Below are 13,108 nucleotides of genomic sequence, written 5' to 3'. Positions count from 1 at the left end.
TACGAAAGCTAGCGAAGGTCGAATACAAAATTTAAGCTCACAAAGGTTATTGAAAGCAATGAAAGGGAAGTACACTCGACCTCAATAATTCAACCTCATAACGTAGTACAATCTAATGTTTTGGATAAGTAAGCCTTAAGGTATAAAGATGTGCAAAAACTATAATAATGACCTTCGGTGATGTGTCAAAAAAAATTCCGCAACCGGACCGTGATCGCACCAACATTTGAACAGCTCGAGCTTAGGTTATATACTGACGCGTGCAACCGATCAGCTTTCAATGTTGCTTTGTGGATGCTTGAGTCGTGTTGGTGCCGATCAGCTCACGTGCGGAGAAGACGGTTAATAGTATTTGTGATTGACTGCTGATCCGCTTCAATGTTTAAGCATCCGAAGTTCGTTTTGAAAATGAAATTTCGGAACGTCAACACGATTTAATTATAAATATTAATAAATAAAATATTAATATTAGAGGCATTAGGGCAGAGATTTTCGTGGGGCATGGCGGCAGTGGGGCATGGCGCGATGACGCCCGATGTGTGTGCGTGTGTGTTGTTTTTGTATAATGAGGTTTCGCTAAAGCACTATCGCATTATAAATGCACCCTCAAAGGCTGCGTCGGGAACCACTGGTCATTAGCAAACTGCTGATTTGGAGCCAGCGAATTGGGTGATCTTCCTGCGGGACGATCTTCAGTGTCACATACTCTCGGCACCCGTTCGTGACGGTTCCTACATCGTGACTGGGACTGGCAATCGTCACGAAATTCACGTACCGTGACAATACTGTAACTCAACCCTAGTCGGGGAATGGAACAAATCACACAGAAAAGAGCAAACCCGTGTTAATGGAACACACTTTTACCGGAATGAAGTGATTGATGCTTCCTGCCGCTTTGGGTTTCGGGCTCTCTGCCAAAGACGGGTTTCTCCGCCGTCGTCGGTCGCACAACGTGTTGCCTGTCCAGAGGCTTCTGGGCCACGGCACCAGAAGTCCTGTCCTGCGTTGCCTGCGTTGGAGAGCTAAAGAGCCGATTGTTAGGGAGGAAAAAACACATTCAGTTACATTCAACATTACATTGCCATTCAAAAACAAAAAGTCAGTTAGTCGCATTTTGAGTTTTTTTCATATTTTTTTTAAATTTATTGATGGTTACTGTTTCGTGTCTCATAACTGTTACTAGCGGAAACTACTTCACCTCGTAACTATTATTAGTTGCGAAATCGTATTGCTTATGCATCATTAGCAAATGTTTCCACCAACGGCATGAACGTTGAGAAGAACGTCATATGGACTACGGCTAGCTTACATACTATTTCTCTGCTATTATATTCTTTTTGGCTTTCGCTTAATGCTAGTGTTCCTTCTACTTTGTCGGACGTGAAAGCATTCATTCCATCTGGTGCTTCAAATGGATGTTCGAACGACAAAGTCGCAGGCGTTCTCAATGGTCGGCCTAAGATGACCGTGCAATCAATGCCGCGTTTCACTGCTTTTTCAAACTTGATCACTTGGTTACCCGTGACCAGAAACCAGGCATCCTTATCATTGCGCGAAATGTTCTCACTTCTCAGCAAGAAGTTTTGTTCTAACAGAACCCTATGACCGTTGTTTGTGATGATAGGGCCGGTGAAGGGAAGTGGAGTAAACGCCTTTTCACGAAGGAAGAAAGCGTCAACAATTTGCTGGGTCGCCCTTACTTTGTCTACTGTATTCACGTGGTGGTGGAGGCAAGTTTCCCCTCGGCTTGGTCGGTAGAATTCACCGGCAACGGTCCCTTCGCACGTACTTCGTCCACTAAGTGAAGAAGGCTGTGGATGCAATAAGGCACACAGCCGGTTCTTTCGCCCCATGTTTTAACGAATCTTTTAAGAAGGCGCCTTGCATATGACAAATATCTCTCGTTGCATGTTCGTTTGCAAATTGCTATGCCCCAGTGCAAACAGCAGTAGATTTCAAAATCAGCTTCGTTGAGGGATGCTTTCAGCGCCACGAACCCAGCTACGTCAATAATATATGCCCATGTATGTGGCGGCCACATGGGAATGTTTTTGTCGAGCTCCCCGTGGTCCCGTTCATGCGGAAAGTTCATTTTGCACAGTATGAGTTTCACGATATCGAAGTTATCTTTGTCCATTTTCGTCACGTTATATCCACCATCTGTGAATGTTTCGAAAAAAGTGATTACTGCCCCTAAGTGCAGGAGATGCCGGTCATCCCCAACCAGGACATCATCGATCATATTTATGTTTAAATCTTGAAGAGGAAACATATGCGTTACCTCGGCTACTCTGTGTGTTCCATTGTAATCTCCTGCCATAAATTCTGCATGCGTGCGTAGAGGCGATTGGTATTTGGAGTGGTTAACCGGTGGTGTATCTCCGTTGGTGAAGGACACTTCTTTAAACGGGGGGCACCATATGCCTTTCATGATGCACTTTGGGCACCCATAACAAGCGGAGTGCGCCACCGTCTCTGTAATTATAATGAAAAAACAATTGTTAGGAAACAGTGCAATAACTTTATAAGACGCCGGATCCTACCTTTCACAAGGGAGTGTGCCTCGGCGTCGGCTAACACCGCTCGGATATGCACATTTGTCTTGTTCCGTAACGCCGTGACCTGCTCGCAGATAGGGCGGAGTAAATCGTGTGGCCGTGGTTTGCCGTTGCAGAAATACACACTGAGCAGAAACAGTGGTGGTTGGTTGGTTGGTGGCCAGGGCCGAGGGCTAGTGTGCAGCATCCCTTGTAAAATCCATGCATTCAAGTCTGGGTTTGCCAACTTCGCCAACGGAACCCCGCCGACGTGCAGAGTTAAGATGATGTCAGTCTGTGCTTGTGGAATCCTTGCTTGAATTGTGGTTTCTATTATGGAAAGGTAATGAGATATGATTGTTGTAGTTTTCTTTCCAGCGTCACAATAACGACTTACCTAAATCACGATTCCAGAAGGCCACTGTATCTTCTTCATTTTCATTGCGGATTACGGTGGGGTTGATTTGGCAAGGCCCCTGGAACACTGTTTGGGGATACTTTGGAATGCCCGGAATTATTGGTCGCAAAGCCGTTAGAATATGACGCAGTGTGCGTTCTGGCTTTTCATACGGGCTGCGATCGGATATCACTTTCATGGTAATCGTTATTAGTCTCCCTGTCTCACATTCTTCCGGTGTAGCACTGTTGACGGTCTCCATGTAGTCATTATGAAGGACTTCACCATCGACATCGTCGTCGCTGTCGCTATGGTAATCATCGTACTCCGCCGGCGGTGGTTGACGTCGCGGGCTGTCGTTTGCCGTCGTCGCCCTTCTTTTTTTTGTGTTTTTTGGCGACATACTGTAGTGAGGTAAAATAATTACGACACCAAACCAAAACTCCCAAAGCACCACAAAATTATTTTTATATGCTAAAGCTTAAAGCCTGTTTCAACGACCTACGCATTCGCGCCTGGCATGCATAAAACGTATTTTACGGCGCCCTTACCTGCGTTGGTTCGAAGACATGATCAACTCTCCCACGGATTTTGCACCACAACTGTTTAACTTAACAACGGTTTCACGGTTCACAACGGTTTCACGGTTCACAACGGTTTCACGGTTCAAAAACAACGACACTGTACGCTGAAAAAAGAGTATTTATCGACGAGCAACGGAACTTGTTCAAACTATAGATGCTTTCTGCGCGTTATTTTAGCAGCGAGTGACTGTCAAAATGGCGTCGAGTGTTGTTGTTGTGAATTTCAATTTCATCGTTTCGTCCATCGTTCATCGACACTCATTCATCGATGAAACTTCAATCGTTTCATCCGCTGTCATCGTTGAATGCCAAATGTTGTTTTTTTTGTTTGTTGTCATTATCGTTGTGTTGTTTGTACCGTGAGGAGTAAAGCACTCTGCAGACATCCGACGTGCGTTCGGGAAATGAAAGTTCGTAACGTCAGCACGCGTTGTCTTGCATTGGATTGTACTCAAATTACAGCTTCGTGGTCAATTACTTTTGGAGTACACAAAAATCGACGATGAGCCAAAACACGTCCAAGCAAAACAGCTGTCAAAAATTGACTGATTACTCAAAATGGCCGAGCTTTTCACCATAAGTTACTGACATGTGTAGTAACCTAACTCCACAAAATCGAAAATCGGATATACGTAGCCCAAGAAAATTCAAATGTCGCGAAAATTGTTGATCACACCACGTATAAAATTTATTTGAATTATTAGGCATCCCGGGATGATAATATAGAGATCGATTGCTTAGCTTGAGTAACCGTGTGAACATTTCCAAGGAGCAACTATGTCCGTTTTAGTGTCCGTTAGACAGTCCGTTGGACACTCGAGGAGTGTCCAATGGACAGTCCTTTGGACTGTCCGAAACAGCGTAAGTGGACTCTTTTTCGACACCAAAAAGGACTCATTTTTGTCACATGTCAAAAATAGCTCATGCCTAATATTCAAAATTATTATAGCAAACCAGTAAATTTTTTTTTCATTATTTATTTATTTCTTTTAAAAATACAAACTTAGTTCGTTACCCAGCGACGAACGTACATTGTGCTCGTCGCCGGGTTCACAATATTAAAAACTATTACTACGCACGCATTGCATTACAATCTATTGGTTAAGTGGTGCGTCCGGATGCTGTGTATCAGAGAAGCAACAACGCTCTGGCAATCAACGATGTTTGCGAATCCGACGAAATAGATAACTTTGATGGTGGTATCACAAGCGGTTTGCGCTCCGTTGGTACACTCAGTTCGCTGATTTCGCGCTCTTCGGCCAGTTTCCCACTGCATAGTTCCGTACCGCCAGCGTTGATCCCGTTGGGCCAGCGTTCAACTTCGATTTTCCGTGGACTGGCGGACGTTGGTTACAATTTTCCTCCATTAAAAGAGTCCTTTCCGCGTTGAATTGCTGGTCTGGTGTCTACAAAAGGGAATGATAGAATGGTAAGACAACCTTGCGATTATTAACCATACCCGTGGAAGATGTTGCGTAGCGTTCTTGGATCACCAATCGTTCGCTGGCAGATGCTGCGCCCATCGTCCTCATTAAATTCCAAGCCTAATTTTTCGCTTTGTATACTAGGTTCGTTGTTTCGAATACCGACATAATACAGACAAGCCGTGGTGTGATCGCTGGCAGATATATTCCAATTACGCGAAGCGGCTTGTTCCTCCGCGAACTGTTATCCTTGCCCGGTTATTCGTCGATATTGCAGGGGACACATTATAAACCGACACAACCTGTAGTCTGTACTGTACTTTTACCAATGAAACTGAACATCCTTCAGGCTTAACAATAAGCGACCAACAAAACAACACGATACGAATTAAACTGACCCGTCGTCGCCGTCTACTGCGTGTTTGGCAAACACACATAACACACACGGTACGATACACCGTTCTAATGTAAACAAACAAGTCTCACAAGCCATAAAATAAGCGTTGTCAAAACGGTCAGCTTTGAAGTGTCCTTTCTGCTGATGATACGGACTCTAATCGTCGTTAGAGTGTCCCTTTTGCCGACGACCGGACTGATTTCGTCACATTAACGACGACTAGTGTCCGTTTTGGTGTCCGTGTCGTCGGCGCGCCGACGATTCGACAGATCGTGGCTCCTTGGGCCGGATCTTTGCGTAGATCTCGCCAGTAACCTGTTAGACCATCAAGCCCACCCAAATCAAACATTTTTTCATCAGAAAAGTTCACCTACGCTAAAAAATCACAAAACGGAATTGATTCTTTTGATACAAAATATGCTCTTGAAAAAGCAGAAGAAAACCCAAAGATACCATGTCCCACCGACTGGCCATGTTCAGTTTCGTAAATTCGACACGTTTTTGTTGGTGTAGTAGGCTTAGATTTGTTGCCGTGGCCATTTTTGCTCGAGTTATATTCGGGCTTTTGTGCAAAACCTTGCAAAAAACTTCCCTGCTCACTGGCAGATCCAGTGTAGATTTGATTTTTGATAGCGATATTGTCGAATTTGACGCCAATGTAACAATGTTCCGCTTGGTTTTCATCGACATCTTGGATTTTTTCGGAGTACACTGCACAGTTGCATACCGTTTGGGGTCCTTTAACTAATTACGGATCACTTTATTGGATCTCTTTATTCTTCGAGTCATTTCTCGAAAAGCAACAACCACCTCTATCAATCCTTTTTCTTTTCACTTAGAACACCTCCTTTTGTCATATTTAAGTAATTCACTTGCAAAACTCGTTATGGCAACTACTCTCGGAAACAAAACTCCAAGTGCGGCTATAGAAAGTTGACAGTGCCTATATTGGATTTTTTTCGAAAAAAGCTAAAAATCATGAAACTTCAATCCAACCAAATGCAAATTTTGTTGTTTTTCAAGCAAATTTTGTTTGTTAGCCCTGTCAAAATTGGTTAAACTGCTTATAATCGCACCATAACAGGTTAAAAGATAAAGGCAACCTTACTAGGCCTATGCGTCGAGAAACGGAATTTTAAAAAGATGGCAGTACCTGCCGATTGGGACTTCCCAGTTTTGCTGTTCATTCATCATTACCTTGTGTTGACATTTTGGTAAATGATTTCAGGTCGAAAAATAAATTATTTCGGTGTGCAACCCATCATTGAAAGGGTTAAACTATGTCAACTTTTGTGCCTGAAAATGACGTTTTGCGGGGATGATTATTTTTCTGCTCCTCTTGAAAAAAACTGCTTCAAAATCGCACCAAATGCTTGTCGGGACTTGTGTTTGGAAGATCGCAGTGCTTTAAGTGGTTTAAAAAAATCCAAAATGGCGATTTTGCTTAACAAAAAAAAAGCGTCGAAGGTCTCCAAAAACTGACTTTCTGATGGGACAAAAAGGTGTGGTGTTTCACAAGCTAATAAAACCTGATGGAAACGTTAATTCCGATCGCTATGTTGCTATATTCCGATAGTAAATGTTGAGTAAGCAGAAACAAAAAATTAAAAACAAGAAAAACGGGAACACTTGAGACCGAAAAGTACCAGGGAAGGGATCGTGAATGCACGAGTAAACGATAATTAAAAAACTGAAATCTTCAAACAAAACATACGACACACTTAAGAACATTAGCATACATAGCTCTACAAAACGGTTGGTAGATTTGAACGGTTTGAACGGTTGTAAAAATGGGTTGTTCGAGTTTTTCGCTAACAACGACCAAGACAGGCATTATGAAGGTATCTTCAAAAAGGCAACTCATTTTCCAACAAAACGGTGATTGACGCATTCCTAAATTCCAAAATTATCCTACGCAAATCCTACCATCGGAACATCTTAAATAGAGTTTTGAAAATCACACAAAAACAATGGATTTTTTTTTGGCTACCCAATAATTCATTTCTTTGCTGATACTGGAGGGCCAGACGAACCGTAAATTCGAGCGTAAAAATGTCCTGGATCGCTTATGTCAGCGGATCCCGCTTATGTCAAATCGTATATGAATCCGCACACTCATAAACGATTTGATGTTAAAGATTAATGTCAAATCGTTTATTTTTGTTTCGTGTGGCCCTCCAGATAGAGCAGTCGGTAACGGTCGTCTCTGTCACGCAGCTGGTCTGGGTTCGAATACCGGGACCGGTTGTCACGCAGCCGGCCATGGTTTCGATTACCGTTCCCTTCGCGACAGGGGGGTTGGCGCGCGGCTAACAACCCCGCCCGTAAAAACGAACCGTTACAGAGAATAACAATGTCACTGGTGCAGGCTAAGACCGCTCAGCGGTTGTTGTCCAATAAGAAGAAGAATTATCCAATCAGATTATTGATAATTCCATTTCGAATATCTTTTATTAAAACAAACTAGCAAACAAATGGTTTTAACCATTGATCACTTCCGGGTGATTTATAATCGATAAAGTAATGACCTAATCGAATCAAAGTGGCGACAAAATGCAACCTATTTGGCTGAATAAGAATGTAGCGTTTTCATTGAATTTTGCTTTGGATTTAATTTGTGTGGGGATGTTTTTTTATGATTCGGTACAGTTATACTGTGGGTATTTATTACAGTTGCTCTTTTCTTTGGATAGATGTAGATTAGTGAATATGGGCTGTTAGTTCGCTCTAAATTTTTCTGCATCGCAATTAATAAATCGTTGGAACACTGTGTGGAATAGAGGTAATTCGGTGCGTATTTGATTGATTTATATTTTCTGTTATTTTGTTACTTTGTCAAAGTCTTTCTACAGTAATTAAAATTTTGTATAGTAATTCTTATCGGAAATTTTGCTTCGAAATTGGATTGGTTCGATATTGGTTTGCTGTAAAATTTAATGGCTGTAAGCCATTTGGTTTTTCTGTTTATTCGAATTATAACAACTGTGCTTCGTAATGTGAAAGAACGCTGATCCATGCGCTTGATGCATAGAACCAAAAGATGCATAAAAATACATAAGGCCTTCCAATATACTGGATGTGTTTAGTTCAAGAGTTTTGACCGCTAAGCCATGAGAGAATTATACCTATTGTTAAAAAAACATTATATTAAGTAATAAATAACATAGACACACAGACAGATTACGTGTGATGCTTAAAATTTAATTCCAGCCTGAACCTTGGCCATAAGCGATGCAGAATTTTGTAATTTCTTCGTTTCTTCTGGCGTTAGGATCTGCTTAACAATATGGCTAACACCATTACGTCCTAAGACGCAAGGTAGGGAAAGGTAGACGTCGTCAGTTATGCCGTGTTCACCCTGCAAGTAAAATACGATTAACATACATATGTCACATTCTTGTACTTGATAAACTTACCGAAACCAATGTCGAAACGGCGTGAACATTGTAGGTGTTGCGTAAAATGGCTGAAGTTAGCGATGCCACGCTCAATCCGATAGCCCAAGATGTATACCCTTTCAAACGAATGACCTCATAGGCACTGTTAACGACCTGGTGATGCAAATCTCCCCATTTCTCCGAATCAGCATCGGTTCCGATGGTCGGATTGATTTCGGCCAATCTGACACCGGCAACATTAACTCCAGACCAAACTGGCACACTGCTATCACCGTGTTCACCGATGATCCAGCCGTGACAAGAAGTAGGTGCCACACCAAGCTTTTGCGACATCAAGAAACGGAAACGAGACGAGTCTAAGTTTGTTCCGGATCCTATAACACGATTCTTCGGTAAACCGCTTAGCTTCCAAGCAACGTAGGTGAGAATGTCGACCGGATTAGAAACGACTAGCAGAGTGCAATCGGGACTTTGGGCAATCAATTTCGGAATGATCCCCTTCAAGATGTCGGTATTTCGTTGAACCAGGTCCAAACGACTCTCACCTTCCTTCTGGCGCACACCGGCCGTAATAACAATCAGCCGGGATCCCGCCGTAACGGTGAAATCTGAAATGACAAAGTAACGGCAAAATACTTAGCTCTATGTTGAAGGACAGATGGCGGTGAATGATTTCAAACTCATTTCAAGCCATAAGAAAAATTGATCCAGCGATGTTTTTTTTATGGTAAATTGAATTCACTTTTTGACGCTCAAAAGTTCAGTTACAGTATCAAAAGTTAGTATGATTTTAAATAATGATTTCGAACAATGATAAATCATCATCATTTAATACGAGGATCAAAAATAATAATAAGATTTATTACCATACTTGAGCGCGTGTATTACACACCATTAACAATATAGTTCCTATGCGCTTACACTTACCAGTTCCTGCACTGATTTGGGCGTTTTTCATGAATGCTGAACCGTGTTGCAAATCCAACATCTCTCCTTGTAACTTGTCGGCGTTCACATCGACAAGAGCAACTTCGCTAGAGACGTTCTAAATGTTGGAAGATCATTAGAAAGAATAATATTTTATGTACGCTAAAATGTTCTGTAATTAGTTTCAGGTTCTTATCATAGACCGATATCTACCTGGGTCAAGATGCTGAAGGCGCAAGCCATTCCGACCTGGCCGATACCGACGACAGTGACCTTGTTACCAGAAGAGGTCATCGGTTCAGCGACTTGCGTCAGCAGTTTCGCTTTCACTTCAGACATTGTTTGGTATTGTATCTGCACTTCTTCCTTGATGTACTTTTTCCTAAACTCTGGGAAGCAACACTTTTAAGTTTTCAGCAACTCACTAAAAAATTCTAATCTAAATTTTGCAGAAATGGAACCGGATGAGCGGATATACAGTCGATGTTCACTAACGGAGCGCCGGCGATGGAATATTTGTTTCGGCCTCGAACCCACCGATATTCCTCACTGAGAGCGAGAGCGTACATTTCACTGCGCGTGCCACGCGTTTTTTGAAGGTGACCTTTAATATTGACTGTGTGTCCGGTGCGGACATTGGGAGAGAAACGCACGTTTCCATGCGTTTCCGCACCCTTCAAGATACCACGAGACATGTTGGGAGGGGGTGATGAAATGATGCAAACATTGCAAGCATACCGTAATTCTCTTTCTCTGTGACCAGCTGTTTTGTGAACGATGTAGGGGAAGAAAATAGGGGCTCTAGTACGGTTTCTCACGCAGATAACAATATGCCCTACCGGGATTCCGTGAGGGTTACAGCTGCCTTTTGTGAATCATGCCAATTTTGTTTATTAGGGAAACTTTAATACAGCTTAGTATATTACATTTAAGCTACATTCCTACGAATATATCCAATAACAGTTTGAGACAAATATATTGGTTCAAAATATTTTCGACATATTTATATATTCTGAACGTATAGCTCTAGTTTCAATATCCAAATTTATATTTTAAGTTAAAATGATACAATAAGGCATTCGAATACAATACATACATACGGACAAAATAGTACTAGATAAATTCTGGCTTCCTTGCTACATCACGATGAAACATTGTAAGCTTTGCAGAATGAATAATAATTCTCCAATCGATTGTTGGTAGACACCAGGTATGGGAATATCAAATATGCTTGGTTTTTTTTAGTAATGCATCTTTATTTTTTTAGTTTGTTATTGTACATCTTTTATCCTTTTCGCCTGGGTTTGTCTTTAGTTTCGTTGCTGTAGCAGTCGCAAATCATTGAGATTGTTTCAATATCCATCGTATATGGGGCCATTTTCCACTCTTTTTTTGAACTTCTAATTACTTGACGTCAAACTTTATTCTGAAAAATGTAAACATTAGTAAACACTTTGAAATTGACGAAATGGGACGTTTTACACTTGAAAAAAGCTGGGAAATACAGGGTGGCCCATTTGGCGCTCTTTTTTTGAACTTCCAGTTACTTGATATTTAAGACGTCAAACTTCATTCTGCAAATTGTAATCATTTAGTATACACTTTGAAATTGACGAAATGAGACATTTACGCTTGAAGAAAGCTGGGAAATATGAAAAAATTATTTCCAAAGTGGTAGGTCGTCAAATCATTCGTCAAAAGCACATTTCATTGAAGCTCATTTTCACCTCGGGTGCTATGTTATTAAGCAGTATTGTGGGTTGGAAAACCCACAAATCGTGCAAGAGAAGCCAATGCACCCACAACGAGTGACTGTTTGGTGCGAATTTTGGCTGATTGGTTTTTCGGTGAAATTGAAGCTGAGAACTTGGACGGCGTTTGGTTTCAACAGGGCGGCGCTACGTGCCATACAGCGTCAGCCACAATCGACATTTATGTCACGCGAACAAACCAGCAACTATTGACGACTTCAAGACCCAAATTCAAGTTGCTATTGCCGAAATAGGATCAGATACAATCGAAAATGTACTCAAAAATAGGTCGACCGAATGAGCTACTGCCAAGCCAATCGGGGTGAACGTTTGACCAAAATTGTTTTACATAAAAAAAATTTAGGAATCAAGCTTTTAAACAAAAGTTCAAGCATCTAAAACTATTAAGCCGTTTATGTTTTATAACCAAATGGAAAAAAGAGTCCGGGCTGGGCCACCCTGTACAAAGAAACACGATACGTAATTTGTCGCTTGTGCATTAATGTTTCCATTCCATAATTTAAAACACTTACCACATCTATTTGTGTTTTAATATTACTATAATAGAGATCCAACCCATGTTATTATGATGGTTTATTTTTTATTTCAAAACTTATTTCTATGTATTTTATAATTTTTTTTGTCGCATTCAAAAATTTCAAACATGTCGGCATGAAAGATTTCATTTGCATCTAGAGTCTGTTTGAAAAAGTTCGTTTAAGAACACTTTATACTTTGCTGCCCTCTATCCTTCAACATGAGCAAATAAACGTTCGATGTACGGAAAATTTTCGATTTTCGACAACGTGAATGAAGGAAAAAGAAAAATAAAATAAATTTGAAGGAAATGTGCACAATTTGGATAATTTGTGTTAGGTAAATGATTTCTTAATTTATTATGACATGGCTTATTTATTTGTTACTAAGGTTTCAAACGTTTGTTAATTTATTTTCTCCCCTCGATTTATAGGACTGAGCTTAGAAACAAGACAAACAAAGTAAGGAATATCGATAAATTTACCAGATTGTCGATGAAAATTATCATTCAATTATTACGTTGAATGTGAAGTGCATATTGAAATTGTGAAAACAAAAATAATTTAAATTAAAGGAAAATATATTTATTGAATGAAGGGCGATGGGCGATAGCAAATCATGCTTTAAGCGAGACAGGTTCTTCAAGTATTTCTTGATTTTACTAGCATCAGGATATTTTCTATTTTTTTCTTTTTCTAATCATCATCGTTGTGTCATCGTTTATCATCATCAGTATCACCAAGTCATTCGAGGCAAGCGCGTGATTCCGTTAATGTGTTGAATGGTTTCTACGAAACTGTTCTGATCGTCCTCAGAATATTTCGATCCTCAATGTTCTTCTGTTACAAGATTGTACGTCCTCCTGCCCCGAAGAAGCATCTTCTTATTACAAGGCATTACATTATTACGGGATGACATCGGGTTATCCTCGAAACCAACCAAATTGAATAGGTTGTTGAGGGCATCTCGAGAATTGAACCCATGGTCAGATGTGTGACAAGATTACCATGTCTTTTGATGTTAAAGATTCACCTCACACAGGCAGACACGTTGTCGAAAATGTCGATAAAATCACAGAAATAATTAAAGTTAGCAGGCTTGTGAGCAGTCGCAGCATCGCTCAGGAGCTAAACATCGACCATAAAACGTGTTTAAA

General features: G+C 40.9%; 2 protein-coding genes across 3 annotated transcripts; both read right to left on the bottom strand.

Annotated features, from left to right (window-relative positions):
- Positions 1 to 1,345: 1,345 nt before the first annotated feature.
- LOC128268107 (uncharacterized) lies at positions 1,346 to 2,895 on the bottom strand. Of its 2 annotated transcripts, XM_053005125.1 has the most exons (3): positions 2,544 to 2,895; positions 2,282 to 2,475; positions 1,346 to 2,160 (listed from the first exon to the last, which is right to left on the bottom strand). In XM_053005125.1, the coding sequence occupies exons 1-3, from the start codon at positions 2,743 to 2,745 to the stop codon at positions 2,143 to 2,145; spliced, it is 414 nt and encodes a 137-aa protein (XP_052861085.1). In that variant the 5' UTR covers positions 2,746 to 2,895; the 3' UTR covers positions 1,346 to 2,142. The 2 variants fall into 2 exon arrangements, with proteins under 2 accessions (XP_052861085.1, XP_052861084.1); XM_053005124.1 differs by having other exon boundaries at positions 1,346 to 2,475.
- A 5,069-nt stretch (positions 2,896 to 7,964) lies between these two features.
- On the bottom strand, positions 7,965 to 10,107 carry LOC128277734 (L-lactate dehydrogenase). The gene is made up of 4 exons (XM_053016241.1): positions 9,878 to 10,107; positions 9,665 to 9,782; positions 8,756 to 9,345; positions 7,965 to 8,697 (listed from the first exon to the last, which is right to left on the bottom strand). Exons 1-4 carry the CDS (start codon positions 10,001 to 10,003, stop codon positions 8,533 to 8,535), a joined length of 999 nt encoding a protein of 332 aa, XP_052872201.1. The 5' UTR covers positions 10,004 to 10,107; the 3' UTR covers positions 7,965 to 8,532.
- Positions 10,108 to 13,108: the final 3,001 nt, after the last annotated feature.

The sequence above is a fragment of the Anopheles cruzii genome, chromosome 2, assembly GCF_943734635.1.
Source record: "Anopheles cruzii chromosome 2, idAnoCruzAS_RS32_06, whole genome shotgun sequence".
NCBI lineage: Eukaryota > Metazoa > Arthropoda > Insecta > Diptera > Culicidae > Anopheles > Anopheles cruzii.
Note: the sequence above shows the minus strand (reverse complement) of the source record. Positions and strands in the feature narration are given on the sequence as shown.